Raw genomic sequence first — 20198 nt, forward strand, 5'->3', positions numbered from 1 at the left:
GAAAAAGCTGGGGGAGGAGAAAAGTCAATGGTCTGAAATAGCTTTGTGTGAGAAGCTTTTCTTTCACAAGTGTTTTAACCTTTAACAAATTTCTTAGGTTATATTGCATCTTGTTTTATTGGTACTCCTATCCAGCAAATACTATTTGACACGAGTCAAAAAAATGAAAGAGTTGTGCAAGAAGGGGTTTATTATTCAAGATTTTCACTGAGAGGACCGTTGAGTCAAAATTTCTGATTATTTTAAACATTGGCACATCATCCTGGGAAATTTGATATATATTTTGATAATACAGTTTTGATTAATATTCTGCAATACATCTGACCATCTTGGGTAAGATATCCAAGACTCAGTATGAAGATGAAATTGTTACATAATCCAACAACAAATAAAAACAAAAAAACCCCTCCATGATACCGCCCTACAATAGCAGCAATTAGTCATAGCTGGAAAGACAGTAATTCAGTTGAACCAGAACAGCAGCTTGCTATCTACAAATTTTAGCTGGATTATATTGTTTAATTTGGCTAAGAAGTGTAATGCATGATACAAACTCAATTATATGCAAATATAGGCATTTAGCTATATAAAAACAACATTTTTCCTTTATTAGAAAATTGGGCTAGTAGCATTAAGTGGCCCCAAAGGGGGAAAAAAGGATTTAAATAGAATACTCAATTGAACATTAGCAACAAGGGGACAATAGTAGATGAACAATAGTGGAGTAGATTATAAGTAATAAATGATGGAGCATAATCCCAACAGCAGTGGTTAAGACTCTTAAGTTAAAATGTTTAATCCCTAATACTTTCTAACATTTTTTTAAACATATAATTTAACAAACATGTAATACTTTTCTAGGCTGAATTGCAGACAGTGGGAATGAAGTCTTTTAGCCAAATTACATAATTTTAAATTTATTGATTGACTGATTTTGTTAAATAAGAAAAAACAATTTCTCTTTGTGTTCTTTATAATGCAGAAACAACAGAAGAATGTAAAGGGGGGAAAAATCCCCAGAGAGTAGATATTTCTTCCAACCCTTCATTTTCATCAACTAATCACGAAAGCTTAGCTGATTTCTTTGTAGCTGGGAACTGATCTATTTACCTATAAAGTTTATAGACAAACAAATTGTACTGCCAAGAAGAATTTAGATAATGACCTGGAACATACATATTAAAGAAATTCCAATACATAGCAATACAAACTATTGCCAATATTAGATCTGCGTATGATGGGGATTATAGTATGCACGGCATCACACTGAAGAAGACTGGTATATGCCAGCATCAGAATTTTGTAGTTCTCTGAGAAGCTGGATTAAAGTTAATTTAGAATCTTGAAACAGTAGCCAAGCAGGGGGAGGCAATTAGTTGCAGGAAGGATATGTGCAGAAGAAGTCTAATCCATGATCCAAACCCCCTCATGAGTCATAGAAAGGAAAAGTGGAGAGTTTGTAAACTGTAAAGTCCTTTTCAGCTCAAATCAGCTTTCAAAAATCCAAGAATAGGGATAGGAGCAAAGAGCTGAGCCCAATCCAGCCTCTCCATTTCCCTGCCACTCTACCTTTCATCATGGAACCCCAACATGCTATAGCTACCCAGCAGACCTAAGTACAAAAGCAGATAACCGGGATCAGTTTGACCAGTTTGCTGAGTGCAAAAACTGTGCTCAAAAACTGTTAATTTCTGTGAAGAAGAGCACATGGTACTTACGAGGCATGAATTCAAGCCAACCTGGTAAGTTTTTCATCACCTCTTGCAAAGTTGTGGAGAAGGCAATAAGGTCAGAGCTAAAAGAATATCTGAGAGAGAATCCTTAGCATATGGATACACTGGCCAGAAAGCATGTTTAAGAGCAGACAGTCAATGAAGCACATTCATTCAAGGGTCTTCCTCTTCATTCATGAAAATGTGAATTAAGAGTATCAGTTGGCACTCAATGGAATTTATCTGAAATATACTGCTCAAAAAAATAAAGGGAACACTTAAACAACACAATGTACTGTATTTAATAGTAGGATGTCTTATCTTGTGTTCCCTTTATTTTTTTGAGCAGTATATATTTACTGGAAAATACAAAGAACTGTACTGATGCTCTGAGACCTTAGCAATACCATGACAGCAACGGAACAATTAAAAATATGATTAGTATTAGTACAATTAGTAAGAACGAATGTGTACAAAAAAGTCATATTTAGAGAATTACAATGAAAGAGCGGCATGAGAAGGATACAGTACACATACAGTCATAAATCATGTTGATCAAAGTATCCATAGCATGTTTTCACAGGGCTAAATATTTAGTTAATATTTTTCAATGGTTGAAGGAATTTTTGCCAGTGTAGTTTGTCCAATATTTGCCTGGGTTCCTAAATAATATTAAAAAGATTTTAGTACATCAACAGATATTTCCTCTATTTAAACAACTTAGCAGCCAATACATCAGAATACACATAAATAATATTACCAGCATTTTAATAAGGCAGTTATCCAATAATTTTTTTTAAAAAAAAGATTAATCTGATAAACCTTATTTTTGACATATCTATGAAGAATTCTGGTAACTGCTGCCTTGTTTTCAAGATGCTTGCAGACCAATCCTTTTGAGAAATATTTAGACTCTTTCCAGATATCAATATTCAACTGATTGGGTTTTCATAGTTATATTTAATTGTTTAAGAGACGTCCATTAAGGCTGTTTTTTTTGTTCCTGCTCTAGAGTAGTAATCTTTACCCTTTTTTATTTCCAATCCCTCTCTCTCAATTCACCACGGTTCCTGAAACCATATCTGCCTTTCTATAATGTCTTACTCTTCTGTAATATTATTACCGGTATTATTTCTCTTTCATACCTCCTCCATTAACTGGATAGATATATGGAGGAGAATGGTGACTGAGCAGATGTAGAGGCAGAGGGCTTTTTCCAGTATCTTGGCTCCTTGTCTAGCTACCTATGGCCAGAGAGCAGACAGTGAATATTTACTTATTTAATTATTGCTACCTTTATCTCTTGCCTTTACCCCAAGGGCAAAACAGCATTTCCTCCTCTAATTTTTCCCCCAACAGTAATTGGCTGAGTTTGGGCTGAGAGAGAGTAAGAGACTCAAAGTCACCCAGTGAGTTTGCAGGAATGAAGCGGAAGTTGGAAGTGGATTTTCCCATTTGTAGTCCAACCTCTTAAGCACTATACAACCCTGGGCTCTCACAGATGTTAGCTCAGCTGCCAGTGGATGATGTTTATTTATTTACCATCAGTTATTATGTCCCCTACTCAAATACCTGTAGGCAGCAGGTACACCTGCAGATATTTTCTTTGGTATCTTTCAATCCCCTTGCTTCTTTTATTCTTAAAAATAATAATTTTAAAATGGAGCCAAATTGAAAATATTGCCTTTGGGCATTCTTTTAAAAAAAATTTGAAGGAAGATGGCTGGCTATTGCCCATTATAAGATTTGATAGTGGCCAGGAACAGCCCTCCCACCCCCAAAATAAGGTGAGGTGATAGGAAGCATGTAAGGATGATACTAAAGGCAGCAAGTTACTTTGCCTGTTTGCTACCTTCTAAATGGGTGTTATTTGATTAATGTCCAGCAGGAGAGCCCTGACTTGACAAGCCTTGGAGTAACTATTTATGAGAAGATCCAGTACAGGTAGTCCTCAACTTACAACCACAATTGAGCCCAACATTTCCGTTGTTAAGTGAGACTTTTGTTAAGTGAATGTTGCCCCATTTTATGACCTTTCTTGCCATAGTTGTTAAGTGAATCACTGCAGTTGATAAGTTTGTAACATAGTTGTTAAGTGAATCTGGCTTCCCCATTGGCTTTGTCAGAAGACAGTGCAACCGACATACATACATGTCAGTTGCCAAGCCTCCAAATTTTGATTACGTGACCATGAGGATGCCGTAACTGTCATTAAGTGTGAAAAACGGTTATAAGTCACTTTTTTCAGTGCCGTCGTAATTTTAAACGGTAAGTAAATGAACCATTATAACTCAAGGACTACTTGTACATGCTTTCAAAATATCAAGGTGACCACTAGTCTAGAAAGGTTGTCTCGCTGGGAGCACTTAGATGCCACTGGTAAGCTTGTGAATCATTATTAAATAATGAAAAAAAGAAAAAAGAAAAAAAAGCCTACCATTACAGGATGGTAAAGCGCTAGATCTTCCAGAGATAAAGGCATAGCAATGTTTTTCTCACCAACAGCAGATGATTTCTCATCTTCAACCCTGTCAGGCAAAACAAAACCGGAAACCAATAGCTGTATTAGTTACTATATCTTCAATTATCATCCATTTATCATGGCATCATGGTATGAAGTAGCTGATAGAAGCACTGAGATTTTGTGTTCTGAAGATCCTGCTTTCACATAATCTAGGCAGTCCCCAATTTACAAACACGAGTGAGACCAGAATTTCTATCGCGAAGCATTGTGGTCATACTGCTTGAGGTCACACGACCACATCGCTTAGCAATGGCAATCTTGGCACACCCCACTGACATTGTTAAATTCCGCCAGCTTGCTGAAGACCTACCCCAATCGAAGCCATTCTGGGCTTGGTTCCTTCTTCAGCTCCCCTCCCCCGACCAATCTCCCTCCTCTTTGGCCCAGTCTGCATTTTGCCCTGAAGGATGGAAAGCAACCTCAGAACCACGCGGACCTGGAGCTGCTTGCCATGTTGTGGCTAAGGGGCACCTTGGCATGCCACAGATCTGAATCCTAAGCCACAGTGCAAAGCCACAGCCAACCCTGCAGGACTCAGCCACCTTAACAGCCTGGCAAAAAGCCATACTGCCCCAGGAAGCCCCAGCAGTGCACTGCAAAGCTGCAGCATCCTGATAAACCTCAGCTATCCTAACCCAGAGACACCCTTGCCCTCTTGGACTCTGAGGTCCTTGCTGTTCTGCGCTCTACAGCCCCAGCTGACCTTCACCATCTTCTTACTCTCACTCCTGATGAGGTCTACCTTCCTCTGCCCTTTGCAAGGAAGCTATTGGTCACGTGAAGCCATCTTTCCCAGGTCTCATGAGGAAGCTGTCATGAATGACCTTGGGAAGAAAGCCTCGTGTGGCCAGCAAGAGCTACAGCAGGCATGTTTGATCAGCAACAGGAGTAAGAAGATGGCAAAAGGAAATAGGGCAACAGAGGCCATGGAGTGTAGAGGACCAAAATGGCAGAGACAGGAGGAAGATAGGCAGGTAGAGGGAACTGTAGCACTTTTACAGTCATAAGTGAAGGTGGTGAAGCGCCTGAATTTTGATCACTGACCACTGTTTGTAATTTCAAACGATTGCTGAACACATGGTCATAAGTCAAAGACCACCTGTGAGTTACTTATACATTCAAAAAGCTAAAGTCAGTCAGCATACAGCAGCCAACACAATAGCAAACTTTAGAATTTCCAACTCCAAGTAAATTAGAACTATCGGTCTCTGTCCAGTTGGTCCATTAACAAGATGTGACCACTCGGCAGCCTTAAAGACAAAAAAAACTTACACATCAACATGTTTCTCTTGCTTCAACGATATTTTCTTTTCTTTTGGAATTCCGAGCACTTTGGGAGCGTCTTTCTGATGCATTTCTTGCTGCTTTGCATGAATTATGCACGGAATTGTGTTTTCTTCTATTACCCTCTTATTGTATTTCAGTCCGGAATGTTCATGACAATTTGGAAACAAATACTCCATCTTGAAATCACAAAAAGAAAGGGTGTTTCCCCCCCCCCCCCAAAAAAAAGTCATTTGAAACAATCCTAGCCTATTAAATGTGAACTTGAATATTTAACACAGTTATTGTTTAGTAAGTTTGATACATATTTTAGCAATTTTAGTGGAAATATCTGTGTTTTGATATTCTTTTGTCAATGGGTTTGTGCCATGATCACAACAAAAAGTATATGAGTGCTACATTTTTATTGCTAGTTTTCATTCTTTATTGCTGTACTCATTCAAAATATAATCCATAAGGAAGGTGCAAATCTAGAAGAAGTATCATATACAAAAATCAGATAAAGTACCTTTTAAAATGTAACAATATGTAAATCATACCAATCCTATTGCTGTTAGAAATGTTATATTTCCAGAAAAAGTGAATTTTTAGGGAAGCTTGTATAGTTTATTGCTGCTAGTACTATGTTACAGGTTTCTTTCTAGCCATTTTTCAACTCACATACTTCAAGTCATAATTTTTACCCCTTACCAAACTTTCAAAATATTATTGGCACTGAAGTATAGACTATAACTGTCTGCAATCCTGGAATAATTGATCCGATTGTCGTGACTGGAAAATATACAACCTCAAATTTAAAATATACTGACTTCCAAAAAGATAGAAAACTGGGGTCAAGACCATTCAGTCTAGAGGGAGATGTGGTTTGATGTCTTCATCAGAAATTAGCATTCTTACCTTTACGGTTGACAGGTGAGCTTTTGAACATTCAAAACTAAATTCTGACTATAAAATATCCCCATTAGTACACTGTCATGTAATTTCTGGGAATACTTTTGTAAATCACATTGTTATATTTGATTTAACATCAAAGATAACAATAACAAAAATCAATGGGAAGCACGCATACATGGCTGCAGGAAACACAGAGAGAACAAGATTGATACTAACCAGATCATGGACACTTTGCTCTTTCCTGACATCTGAAAACTGACCATTTTGCTTTAGGAGCCTGTTCCAACAGTAACCAAAAAATAAAATAAAAATAAAACAGCTAGTATCTCCTTAAAAGATAAGACACTTGCTTCAGTAGCAATTCTTCCAGGAAAACAAGGACACCAAAGATGGCTGCTGGTACATTTGAAACTGGCCAAGAATCTCAGTGTCATCTGTAACAAGTTACTTCTATACATTTTTTAAAAATAATTCTTTGGCATCATCTTTTATATTAAAGAATCCTGAAAATATAATTAAAGCAATGCAAAAAAAACTTTTAAAATTTCATTTTACCTTTTTTTTAAAAAAGAAATCTGATTATGATCTTTATAATCCGAAGGGGAAAAATGTCATCTAAAAACTATGTATTAAAAATTTAACAAATGAGAATAGTTATTGATTCCAGCACCGTTACAATGTTGTTTATAATTAATTTCCGTTGTTCTTATTTTAAGGTATTACTTCCCCCTCCCCACTGTGAAATATTTTCTTATCTGAGGAGGATGTTTCAAATTGCCCTTTTCAAGTCCCACAGATATAGTATTAAATATAACTGGCATGATTAAATCAATATGTCATGCAATTTTTCCTTCAGATCCATGCAAAGAAAGCCAAAATCTATAAGATAAACCTCTCCAGAGCTATACTAATAAATAAATGTAGAATAAGTCAATTTATAATATGGCATATGATATATAGAAAACAAGTCTTTGATGTTACACACTGTACAAAAATAACATAATGCTACCCCAGATAATATTTCTATTGATTTCAAAGACCACAGTGCTTTTCTAAGCATGATTTGTCAGATATGGTTTTTTTTAAAAAAACCAACAAGGTTAAATACATTAATAGAGTCAAATCCATTACTTTCTCTTATTCTCCAAAAACGATAAATACTTTTAGCACACAAATGTCTCCTTTGATAGTCTTGCAATTCAGCTTTCTTAAATTTGTTACAACCAATTTGTAGGCTTCTACATCCCCATTTATCATAGCCACTATCTGTTGAACACGAGGAGCCCCACATGCTGTGTACATGGCAAGACACGTGTTCCTCTTCCTGACTTTGAAAGTGCAGAAATTTACTTCATGTAATCAGGTTACAGCTATTAACTTACCTCTGGACCCAAGGTGGGGCAAAAACATGATGTCACTGGGAAACGTTTTACACCAGGGCTAACCAGATGTGGTCCCAATGAATGCAACACTCATTTAAGATATTTAAGTACCGGTACTTTAATCCTGATTACGTGCCACCAGGTTATTGACTCTTAGTGACCACGTGATTTTCTCCAAGATGACCTGTCCACAAAGCAACCCTTCAAGCATTCCAGTGATGCACCCATGGCTACTGCAATTGAGTCCATCCACCTCATCATCTTTTAATCTTTCACTCCAGTAAGCTCTTTCAAAGTTCCAGCTACACTGTTAGAAACTTTGCATAGATTGTAAAAGTCAACGATAATCTTTTGTATTAAACAGAGCAAAATGAAATTAGTATTTCTCTAATAATTGTAATGCCACGTTATAACTCACCTCTTAGACAGTGCCATTTTAATAAGGGAAAAGTAGTACAAATGATGCAGACGATGAAGACGCATTTCACGTTTCCTTCTTTTATCCGATTCCTTCTACCAATTAAAAAAAAAGTCAGATTTGCGCTAATCAGCCTATTTGTTTCTGGAACCCTGGCTTTATTTTAATGCCATTTATTAGAGAAAAGATAGGGCTTTGAGGAAAAAACTGACTGAGAATTTCAGACAATTTATGTATTTAATTTATTATCCTGCTGACTGCTCAATCCCCGCCCCTACCTCATACAATTTAGATCTTTTTCCATAATCAGTGTGCAGTGCAGAAATTGAAATGAAAGCATCCCAATCCAGCTTCTAGTGGAACACATCCTATGAATGAAAGCCCCTGCCTACTCCATTGTCAAACTCACTGTTTGGAAGCTCTTTCTAACATTCCACTGAAACCTGCCTTCCTGTAACTTAAAAAGATGATCCCAGGTTATGCACTCTAGAACAGGGGTCCCCAACCTCTGGTCCATGGACCAGCACTGGGCCGCCGCATGCCAGAAACCGGGCCATGCAAACAAGCAAAGCCCCATCCACGGGATGCAGGCAGAACACGAAACCACACACACTCCGGTCCACGGAAAAACCTCTCTCCACAGAACCGGTCCCTGGTGCCCAAAAGGTTGGTGGCTCTAGAATCAAAGTTTTAATTTTTTTCCAGGTGACATCCTTTCAGTTACTACTCTCACATTCCTAATCAGCACCATCATCTTTCCCAAAGACTACACATTTCTAGCTCTGTCAATCTCTCTCCACAAGAATAGTCCCCTGATTGTTTTCATTGGTCCAAATTGGTCCATTTTCCCTTAATCGTTCTTAAAGTGTGGGACCAATAATTGTACTAAAAATTGGGATCTGAGCAGAGAAGAATAAAGAGGAATGATTACTTCCTATTATTTGAATTTATAGTTAGAAATATAGAAAACTGATAGCAGAAAAAGACCTAGTGGTCTATCAAATCTGTCCTTTGAGGGTTTTAAATATTATTTACATGTTCTAGCATAATCAAATTAAGTAACGACTAGTTCAATAAGCTGTTTGAGAGAGGGTTTTTTTGTATATATTGAGTATATAAGGTTAGTTTGTATGGGTTGTACTATCTCAATATATTGCTTAATAGATTATCAAAACTTTCATGAGCTCACTTGAAATCTTACGTCAATCATAGATTAAGTGAACAAACAGAAGGAAGCCAACTTTGGCTTCCATGTGCCCTGTGAGAGTAATAAAATATTGACTCGCCTTAAAGTACTGTAAGGAATATATGATGTAGTGAATATTCTAAAGTAGTCCTTAGTATATGTCTTCCTTTTCCCCCCCTCCTCTTCTTTTCACTTTTTTAACTTAATAAAGCTTACTAAAGAAGCTATGACAGCCCTGTTTGAAGCATATTTAGCATATCAGTGACTTACTAGAAAATTATGGTTTACATAGACATTAATCTAAATAGTTTCATGCCACAGCAAACATGTCCTTATGTAACATCTATTAGGGCTATTTCACATCATTATTGATCAGAACCTTTATAAAAAAGGGTATGTTATATATTTCATTAAGCTAAGCAATAGAGAAAAACACTCCCATCTGGCTCCACCACCTTCCAGATTCTTCTCTGTCCTTGTTAATATTAGTTCCAAACACTTGATTGAACAAAAATGGCCAGACCATCTAAATAAACTTTAAATGAAGAAAAATAAATGTATTTTGCTATTGTCTCTAAAGTCACTAAGAAACACAGTGTAAAAATAAATTCCTTCATTCATTATGACTGATTCATCCAGACTCTGTAATGTTTTCAATTTTTGATGCAACAAAACCACATGACTGTGCTTTCATAACATTAAATGTGACGGTGACCTTTTTACTTTTGTGGCAGCACATTTATCTGCTTTTCCTGTTCTGTGTGAAAAAGTGTTAATTTGAAAATAAAGCTTGAAAAATCCATAAATCAGATTTCAAAAGAGCAGAAAAAGGCAGCCAAGGTAAGGCAAGGTTTACAGCCCTAACAGGGAGATAACCAACAATCTCAGTCTGCTGTGCATAATTGATTGGGAAGCTTGATTGTACCCTTCTGCAGCCTAAGGCCATAGAATAAAATGCAAGTGGGAAATGGCATTTTGAATAAAGACAATGTTGACACAAACCTGGAGCCAGCCTCTGTATGATTAAGGATACCTTCCTAAAAGCACCTTTCGCTAAAATTCAGTGACCTTTGGCCTTCTTTACAAGCAGAGCTATATTTTTCTACTTTAGGTAAGAGCTCAGTAGGATCAATTGCTGTATCCTGTTTTCATCAGTCCTGAAAGACCTGGGTTAAAGGTAGGTTTAAGGATGTTTGCAGGACACTATTTTGAGCTGTTCTCAGCAAAGTTTTAATGGCACTGTGCCCAACTTAAAGATGGCCATCAGAGGAACAGCTAGCTTGAAAAAGCAGTTAAATCCCCAGAGCTTCAGATAAGAGTGTGAAACCTACCCCTCCCCTTGACTTTGTAGTTCTCTAATCACCTTAAGTAAAGAAGACTTGTGAATCTCCGTGGCAGGGAGGAGCTGATGGGCCAGTAGCCTACCCTTCTTCTGTAGACGCCTTCTGCCCAGCCTTCTTTACAAAATTATCATAATAAAAGGCAGCGCTTCCTTTCAGCTCTCAGCTTGATCTTGAAACTTCAAAAATTCTTCTTCATACTGTAAAACTTTGGCTTCCCTCCAGGTGAAGAATAAAAATAAATAATCCTACCCCACCCCCACCTGACTACACATGTACATGTGTGTGTGTGTGTGTGTGTGTGTGTGTGTGTGTGTACACACACACACACACACACACACACACAGAGTCACTTCCATCCCACAGTTACAATTTGAGGAAAGAAGGATGGGGGCAGGACAATGCAAACCTGGTGAAGAGGAGATGAAAAATGCACCACCTGCTGAGATTTCAATGGCTCCCATTGCTTTTTCTGCACATCAGAAACCAGGAACTGCAGAGGGGGACAGGTTTTAAAAATTCCTATGAAATTTCAATCAATCTTAAAAGACGCATTCCTCTGTAACATGTAATAAACCATAAAACGGGTTATTCCCTGTAACGCATAAATATAGCTGTAGATTTTATTGGCATTGATTCATTGCAGTATAAAAACTAATCAGATGAAACAATAATAATCGAAGGCATAAAAAACCCACTGCCCAGTGATAAATTATCTGGCCTATATTGCATTTAATAATACTTTTGATTTTTGATAGTTTTGATAGTCGTATACTAGTCTTTTGTCTGGTTTGGGGACTGATATTACTTGTTTTTGTCGAAAGAAAATTGGCATTTACAGTAAATGACGAATCATGTTTTATCTGTTGAATATTTACCCAGTGAACATTTTATCAATCTTATGTACTAGCTTTTTCCTTCTTTGAATGTTTTTGGGTTCCAAGATGGAAATATTCAGACCACTGACTCAGCAGGACAAATATGTCATTATATTAATCGGTGATTTTTATGAATACAGTATTTAATTCCATCACTTTAATTTGGAAGAAAAAAGAGATCCAGTGTCCTGGATCAGGCTCCTAATCCAAACTGTAGCCTTGCATCCCTACTTATAGTTAGCTCTTGAAAACTCGGTTTATAGGCTAAATAACATGTTGACCTACAGCAGCCTTCTCAAATCAGGCACCTTCCAGTCATGTTGGGATGCAGCTCCCAAAATTACCACACAAACCAGAGATGATCAGTGAATGCACAGATTGCTAAATGTTACACTCCTCTGTATTGATTCAGATAGTCCTTGGTTAATAATGGTAATTAGGTCAGGACTTTCTGTTGCTAAGCAATGCAGTTGTAAAATTCAATGTCATGTGATCACGTCCCTTAGCCGCAGCAATCCTAGCAGTCCCCATTGCTGTCATTAAGTGGATCAATCTCGGTTGTTAGGTGATGACCCACCTCATCCAAGCCAACTCCAGCTTGGTCCCTTAAGCCCCAAACCTTAGTAAGCTATAGTAAGACTGTCTCCTCTTGAATTTCTCCCATCTCCCTATTCCCCCATCTCTCTCTTTTTGGTCACCCTGCATAGTGGTACTCTCTAGATGGGGGCAGGGGCTAAGAGGCTTAGTGCTGAAGCACAGCTAGTCTCAGCCTGCTGCTGGCAACCAGATACCTCTACTTCAGCCCCAGCATTGCTGGCATTGCAAAGAGTGCTGCCCAGCTTCATGATGCAAAGCCACAGCCACTCCAGAGCCAAGCCTAGCCTTAACTTCAGCTGCCTGCACTCTGCCAGCCCTGTGCTTTGCCAGCCCTGTCGCCCCCAGTTTACCTTTGCTATCTTCTTCCATCCTCCCTTCTAGAAGTGCCCTCGCTTACTGACCACTTGTTCAGCAACTGCTCAAAGCTGTGACCATGCTGAACAAGTGTACTTATGATCTGTTCTTGAAGTTCTATTGTCATGCCTTCACAGTCACGTGATCGCAATTCAGGCGCTTGGTAACTGTCTCACACTTATAAGGGTTGCGGTGCCCTGTAGTCGCTGACAAGCCAGCAAGGAAGGTCGCAACTCACTCTGGTAATTCCCCATCCTTGGCCTTCCTGTGCATTACGCTGCACACTCCTTTCCTTGGCTTCCCTACTCTTGTAACTTGCCACATTTGTTAGCCCTTCCAGGTAAATTAGACAGGAAACAACTAGATCAGGGGTCTTCAAACTTGGCAGCTTTAAGACTTGTGGACTTCAACTCCCAGAATTCCTCAGCCAGCCTGGCTGAGGAATTCTGGGGGTTGAAGTCCACAAGTCTTGAAAGTTGCCAAGTTTGAAGACCCCTGAACTAGATGGACTAATTCTAATTTATGATAAGGCTAAATTAATAGAATCTTGCAGGTCTGAGGACCCAACTTTTCTGCTGTTACTAAAATAGTCTTTAATTCCCAACCTAGTCCTCTTCCATCTTCTACTTAATTTAATTTATTAATATTTCTATACCGCCCTTCTCCCGAAGGACTCAGGGCTTGTTAATGTTCTGATCTTAATCCTACCTCATTCTCTCTGTTCCTGCATTAAAAATTCCTGTGCATCATAACTTCAATGCAGGTTGCAAAAGCCGCAGAGTAAAAAGAAGGGAAGGGACTTTGCCCTATTAAATTCAGTAAGAAAGATTTGGAGCTGTTACGCTCTCACCCTCTGAAATAAAGGAGCATCACAGTGCAGGTTCGCGTCCCACCAGGCTCAAGGTTGACTCAGCCTTCCATCCTTCCGAGGTAGGTAAAATGAGGACCCAGATTGTGGGGGGCAATTAAGCTGACTTTGTAATAATGCCGCTTGTGGGGTGTATGAAAGCCCTAATAAGCAGGCATAGACATAGAATGAAGGCTACTGCTAAGCTTGTAAGCCGCCCTGAGTCTTCGGAGAAGGGCGGGATATAAATGGAATAAAAATAAAAATAAATAAATAAATAATAAACTGGACTAGAATGAATAGAACACCAGTCTTATTCTTTCTTACTTGGACAGATCTGGCATACTGTATTTGTTTAAGCTCGATGCAAATGGCCGAGTACATTTGGGAAGAGTTCGATCCTGTGACTCCGGATGAAGTGGACAAGATCATGGGGAAACTAAGTGCCGCCACATGTTTGTTGGACGTGTCCCTCTTGGCTAGTCTATGCATCTCGGGAGGTTACACGAGGCTGGCTCCTAGCAGTTATCAATGCCTCACTGAGTGAAGGGTACTTCCCTGTTGCCTTGAAAGAGGCGGTGGTAAGGCCCCTCCTCAAGAAACCGGCACTGGACCCAGCTGTTTTAAACAACTTCCGTCCTGTCTCCAACCTTCGCTTCCTTGCGAAGGTCGTTGAGAGCGTGGTGGCACGACAGCTCCCTTTGAACCTGGAGGAAGCTGAATATCTAGATCCGTACCAATCGGGTTTCAGACCAGGGCACAGCACGGAGACGGCATTGGTCGCGCTGGTGAATGATCTCTGGCGGGCCCGAGATAGAGGTTATTCTTCTGTCCTGGTCCTATTAGATCTATCAGCGGCTTTTGATACCATCGATCATGGTATCTTACTGCGTCGTCTTGAGGGGCTGGGAGTGGGAGGCACCGTTCTGCGTTGGTTCTCCTCCTACCTCTTGGACCGTTCGCAGACGGTGTTGGCAGGAGGGCAGAGGTCAAGCCCTAGGCCTCTTAAGTGTGGAGTGCCTCAGGGTTCGGTGCTCTCGCCCCTCCTGTACAACATCTATATGAAGCCGCTGGGAGAGATCATCCGTAGCTTCGGGGTGAAATATCATCAATATGCTGATGATACCCAGCTATTCATCTCCACCCCGAACCAACCCAGTGATGCCCTTGATGTGATGTCCCGTTGTCTGGAAGCGGTACAGATTTGGATGGGAGAAAACAGGCTTCGACTCAACCCGGCCAAGACTGAGTGGCTGTACATACCGTCATACCGTTTAGTCCAAGAGGTTCCATCTCTGACTATAGGAGGAGAGATGTTACCTCCCATTGATAAAGCACGCAATCTGGGCGTCCTCCTAGATTCACGACTCAGTTTTGAAGATCACATTGGAACCGTGGCTAGGGGGGCATTTGCACAGATTCGTCTTATATACCAATTGCGCCCCTTTTTGGACCGAGATGCCCTATGTACAGTCACCCACGCACTCGTTACCTCCCGTATTGATTACTGTAATGCTCTCTACATGGGGCTGCCCTTGAAGACCACCCGGAGGCTTCAGCTGGTGCAGAATGCAGCTGCACGGGTTGTGATGGGAGCTCCCCGATACTCCCATATTACACCCCTCCTGCGTGAGCTGCATTGGCTACCAGTTGCCCTCCGGGTGAGATTTAAGGTGCTGGTACTTACCTTTAAAGCCCTACATGGCTTAGGTCCGGGATACTTGCAGGACCATCTGCTGCCGGGAACAAATTCCCATCGTCCAGTACGCTCACACAGAGAAGGCCTCCTCAGGGTACCGTCAGCTAGGCAATGTCGGCTGGCGACACCCAGGGGGAGGGCCTTCTCTGTGGGAGCACCAACCCTATGGAATCAGCTCCCCCCTGAACTTCGGATAGCCCAAAACCTCCAATCCTTTCGCCGCGGCCTCAAAACACACCTGTTCCACCAAGCTGACCTAGACTGACAGGCATTTTAATTAATTTATATTTAGTATTTTTAATTCATTTTTAAATTCTCTAATTTTTATTGCACTGATGTTCTCAATTTCATTTTATCTTGATTTATGTACTTATTATATGTTTTATTGTTAGCCGCCCTGAGTCCTTCAGGAGATAGGGCGGGATATAAATCCCATCAATAAATAAATAAAGTCATAGATTAATAAATGCCCCTGCATTTACAGTTTGCCTTTCTGCTAGAGAACAGGGCTTGCTAACAAAAAGTTGAGGCAAAGTTCTCAGTAAGTTTTCAGTCACAAATTCTGTGATATAAGCCCCTCACCTCCATGCATTTCTCCCAAAGCACTGGGGTGGGGGAAGATCTCCAGAATTGTGCTACAGTTGAATTTTTCAATGAGCACGCTAAATTATTACACGCATAGGGAATATTTTAAACTGCATTAAGTACAATTAAAATCAATCTGTCATTTCCCCTCTTTTATTTTTCTATTCCAGGCTCATTTTTTGGAGTGCGGCCCATTGCATGCCACTCAAGGATGTCCATGGGGGAAAGGGGGTGTAAAAAAAGTGACAACTCTGTGATCAAAGTCCTGCCCTGTTTTAGTGCTTCAATATGATTGTGGCTATCAAGATAACTTTTTTAACCCCACCCTCTAGACATCCTTGATGCCATTCAAATGTTAGTTTTCTTAAACCATTGATCTAAATAGTGAACTGGGTCTGTAGGTACCTAGCAAATGTTTAAAATACAATATTATATTTATTTATTTAATTAATTTACAAGATTTATATGGCTGCCCACTCATTTACAGTGACTCTGGGCATTTTAGAAAGAATAAGTGAAATGTGCTTTTTTTCTAGTGTAGGTGTGATGTTTTGTATCATAGGAAAGATATTATTGAAGAATTTTATTTTTTTCACCGTGTTTCAAAATTAGTATGTCATTTTCTTTTAATATCAGAAATCTCTTTTTGAAAAGAACAGATACAATTCTACCTACCGGTAGTTTTTTTTTGCTGTATTTTAAAATATGCTCCAAACTGACACTACTGAATTCATTTGCTCTGATATGAAAGTGGAGCAAATATTTAATTTTCTTTCTCTAGAGTCTATACTAAAGTGCTTTCCTGTAGCTCAGTCATGCCCATTTTATTTAGATGATTATCATCTTTATAAAATACTTTTCTCCAGTTACATGTTCGCATAACTGTGTAATTCATTAAGATATCTGCAAAAAATATATGCCTTGATTTACACTGTTTGTATAGTGTTACATCAATTTTAAAAGAGTCTCTAAAGGGCTTTTGATCTGCAACTGCACTTCTAAAAAAAATTAGACTGATTTTCTCCTATTCAAGACAAAATCAATGCAAAATGGAATTGGAACAGAGATTTTAAAATTTATACAATTTCCCATCTTTCTGAATAATTCAAAAGCTTAAAATTTGACAGAAAGTTCACAGCATAAGAACTAATAATTTATTGCAAAGGCAAACCGTGGAAAGTTATTTGTTGCCTTAGAAACCCTTAACTCTAGATTTCCTGCCTCCTAGGTGAATCCAACTTTACTTGTAAACATTACATCAAGTGTTGTCCTTTGCTCACAGTTACTGCAGGGTTTAGTTTTTAGCTAGGAAAATGCTATTGAAAAGTTTCCCTCCGTCTCAATTTCCCTCCCTCTCTACTAATGTGGAAAAACATTTCCGTGCACAAACAGAAAGATTTTTGCCCTTTTTTCCCCCTGCAAAAAGGCTGCCTCCTTGGCAGATATCTTAATGTACCTGAGACGACTAATTAAAGAAGGAAGTGGTCAAAGTCATTCTTCTTTGTAGACTTCAAAGGTGATCCCTCGCCTTCCTTCTCTTTACATTTTACTGTCTGTCTCTCTGCAGCTGTCAGCTTACCCTGAGAGTTTCATGGCGACAAAGCTGCCTCCTTCTGCTCCATAAAGTGACAGCCCTGGGTTGGTGGAATGCAGGTGTGGGAAAGGGAAAAGACCAAGATGAGCCTGCTAATGATTTCTCTGACACCCCATGCTGGGCTGCTAAAGAAATAAATCTATGCCCACTTCTCTTTGTTTGGTCAGATATTCTAGGCTCTACTGCCTTTCCCTGCTGCAAAGGAACTGGGTTGTTTTTTTTAGGCAATGGCTCTATGCTAAAACATGGCATCTTATCCAGGGCTTGAAAACTTTGAGGCTTTAATTAGAAGTGGAGACACACAGCACCAAAGGCTTCTATTTTCTTGATAACTTCGCTCTGCAAATGCTTCATTCGGTGTTAACTCCACTGTAGCTTTAGATTGATTTGAAGAATGGAAGAAGTCAAATGAAAATCTGCTCTCCTGCAGACATCGTGTATCTTGCTTCCAGGCTAGCAGAAAATTAGGGTTAAGAGTTTTCATTTCATCATTATAAACGTTCTAGTATTCAGCTAGTCCTCTTGATTTTTTTGGTTACCTTCAAGTAAGCACAATGAAGCTAGATACTATGGACTGTGTGGAGGATAAGAAGATTCAGATTTTCCTCCCTGTGTGTCTTCTAGATATGGATGCAAAAAAGGAAGCAAAACAGCTGTAATTGAAACCCCATTTACCAGTCCCTAAAGTCACACTGCAGAAAAAGTTATCTTGCAAGTAAAAAACAGTTACACTGCTTGTCTCCGTGAAACCAATGGAGTGTATTAACCATGCTTAACTACAGTCTTTGCTTTTAAGGAAAGGTAACAACCACCACTAGCTAGGATGGTTGTATTTTATTCATACTGAAAAATCTAATCTTGCTGTGGATGGCCTACTGATCTAAGCTAAATAAAGGAGAATTAAATTAGCCTGATGCCCCATCGGCAGTATGTTCTTCTAAAACCAATAATTAAAAAACCCAGGCATTTAAAATATTTTCAAACATTATTTCAGATACCATGTTTTTATGAAATAAAGTGCAGTTGAGTTTGTTTAAAAAGATTGAAAGACAGATATTGCAAATGCCAAAGATTACACAATGTGTTTACATGTCCTATCCAAAAATTGAACATTTATAATACTATCTCAATGTAACGCAATAGGAAAAAAAGTTTTTAAACTACTTCAAGGCAGAAAATATGTAAAAAATTGTAGTGTAAGTCCTACAATAAATTTACCGTATTTTCCGGTGTATAAGACGACTGGGTGTATAAGACGACCCCCTACATTTCCTGCGAAATTATAGGGTTTGGGCTATACTCGCCGTATAAGACTACCCCTCTTCCAACGCACACCAAATAAAAATTAAAAAACATCAGATTTGATTTTAATATGGTAATTTTAATTCAAATGCTTATGACATGCAAGTGCTTGGTAGGAAAACTGTCACTTATAAACATAAGGCTGTTTGTCATCAAACATGTAAACATAAAACAGTGCAAGTGGATTAAACTATAATAATAATAATAATAATAATAATAATAATAATAATAATAATAATAATAATAATAATAATAAGTTGGAGGGGACCTTGGAGGTCATCTAGTCCAACCCCCTGCTAAGGCAGGAAACCCTATACCATTTCAGACAAATGGCTGTCCAGTCTCTTCTTAAAAACTTCCAGTGTTGGAGCATTCACCACTTCTGGAGGCAGGTTGTTCCACTGGTTAATTGTTCTAACTGTCAGGAAGTTTCTCCTTAGTTCTAGGTTGCTTCTCTCCTTGACTAGTTTCCATCCATTGCTTCTTGTCCTGCTTTCAGGTGCTTTGGAGAATAGCTTGGCTCCCTCTTCTTTGTGGCAGCCCCTGAGATATTGGATCACTGCTATCATGTCACCCCTCACCCTTCTCTTCGTTAAACTACACATACCCAATTCCAGCAACCGTTCCCTATTTTCCTAATTCACTTTTTCACTTTTCCTAATTCACTCTAAAGCTTTCCCTGTGCAGAGCCTTAAGTAACACCAGCTGCCTGCAATTAGTGCAGGTTCGCATCCCACCAGGCTCAAGGTTGACTTAGCCTTCCATCCTTCCGAGGTAGGTAAAATGAGGACCCAGATTGTTGGGGGCAATAAGCTGACTTTGTAATAATGCTGCTTGGGGGGGGGGTGAAAGCCCTAATAAACAGGCATATACACAGAATGAAGGCTATTGCTAAGCACATTGATTTGTGCTTTAAATTGTAACCCACCCTGAGTCTTCGGAGAAAGGCAGGATATAAATGGGATTTTTTTAAAAAAAGACCAAATGGGAGATCCGCTCCAGGTTTTCCAGCCAGCCCGCCCAGTTCCTGAGTCAAATGTGTCCTTAGAGCTAAGCCGCTGCTCTGGCTGCTGCCTTCCCCACCTGCCTTTCAAGTTGGGATATACTACAGCTGCTCTTCAACTTTAGAAGAAAAGACGCCCAGACCCCAGCCTGTAAAAAATCACAGACTGCAGCTTCTTCTCCAATTGGTCCCGCTTTCCCTGCGCAGACTAAATGGGAGATCCGCTCCAGGTTTTCCAGCCAGCCCTGTCCCTAAATTTTCAGCACCCGGTGTATAAGACGAACCCTGACTTTTGAGAAGATTTTCATGGGTTAAAAAGTAGTCTTATACGCCGGAAAATACGGTAATTCCCCAGCATGGCCCAAAGTGGGTGCAGTTTGTATCATTGTCCTACCCACTGTAGTTCTTGCCTTTCCTCAGTGTACTAGATGTGACACCTGCTACCAAAAGTTTTGCTTCACAAAATTCCACAAATTAAACAGTGCAGATTCATTGGATATCAACTCCCATAGTCTCTGGCTAGCCAAAGGCCATTAGGACTAGGTATTATAGGAATTGATACAACACATCAGTAAATAGATTGGCTCTATGGAGGGAAA

The 20198-nt window shown here is 39.4% G+C and overlaps 1 protein-coding gene across 2 annotated transcripts in view; it reads right to left on the minus strand.

The window, feature by feature from the left end:
• Window positions 1–219: 219 nt before the first annotated feature.
• The window catches only part of LOC310642600 (uncharacterized protein), a 61290-nt gene continuing 41311 nt past the window's right edge, over window positions 220–20198 (minus strand). The window contains exons 4-9 of one of the 2 annotated variants that reach the window (XM_083366448.1): window positions 11150–11233; window positions 8215–8306; window positions 6631–6691; window positions 5509–5699; window positions 4150–4240; window positions 220–2374 (exon numbers count right to left, since the gene is read on the minus strand). In XM_083366448.1, the coding sequence (XP_083222574.1) occupies window positions 2306–2374; window positions 4150–4240; window positions 5509–5699; window positions 6631–6691; window positions 8215–8306; window positions 11150–11233 (588 nt within the window). In that variant the 3' untranslated portion in view covers window positions 220–2305. Of the gene's footprint in view, window positions 2375–4149; window positions 4241–5508; window positions 5700–6630; window positions 6692–8214; window positions 8310–11149; window positions 11234–20198 lie in introns of both variants that reach the window. The other variant, XM_083366447.1, reaches the window with a different exon arrangement.

The sequence above is a fragment of the Vipera ursinii genome (genome assembly GCF_947247035.1).
Source record: "Vipera ursinii genome assembly, chromosome: 1".
Classification (NCBI taxonomy): domain Eukaryota; kingdom Metazoa; phylum Chordata; class Lepidosauria; order Squamata; family Viperidae; genus Vipera; species Vipera ursinii.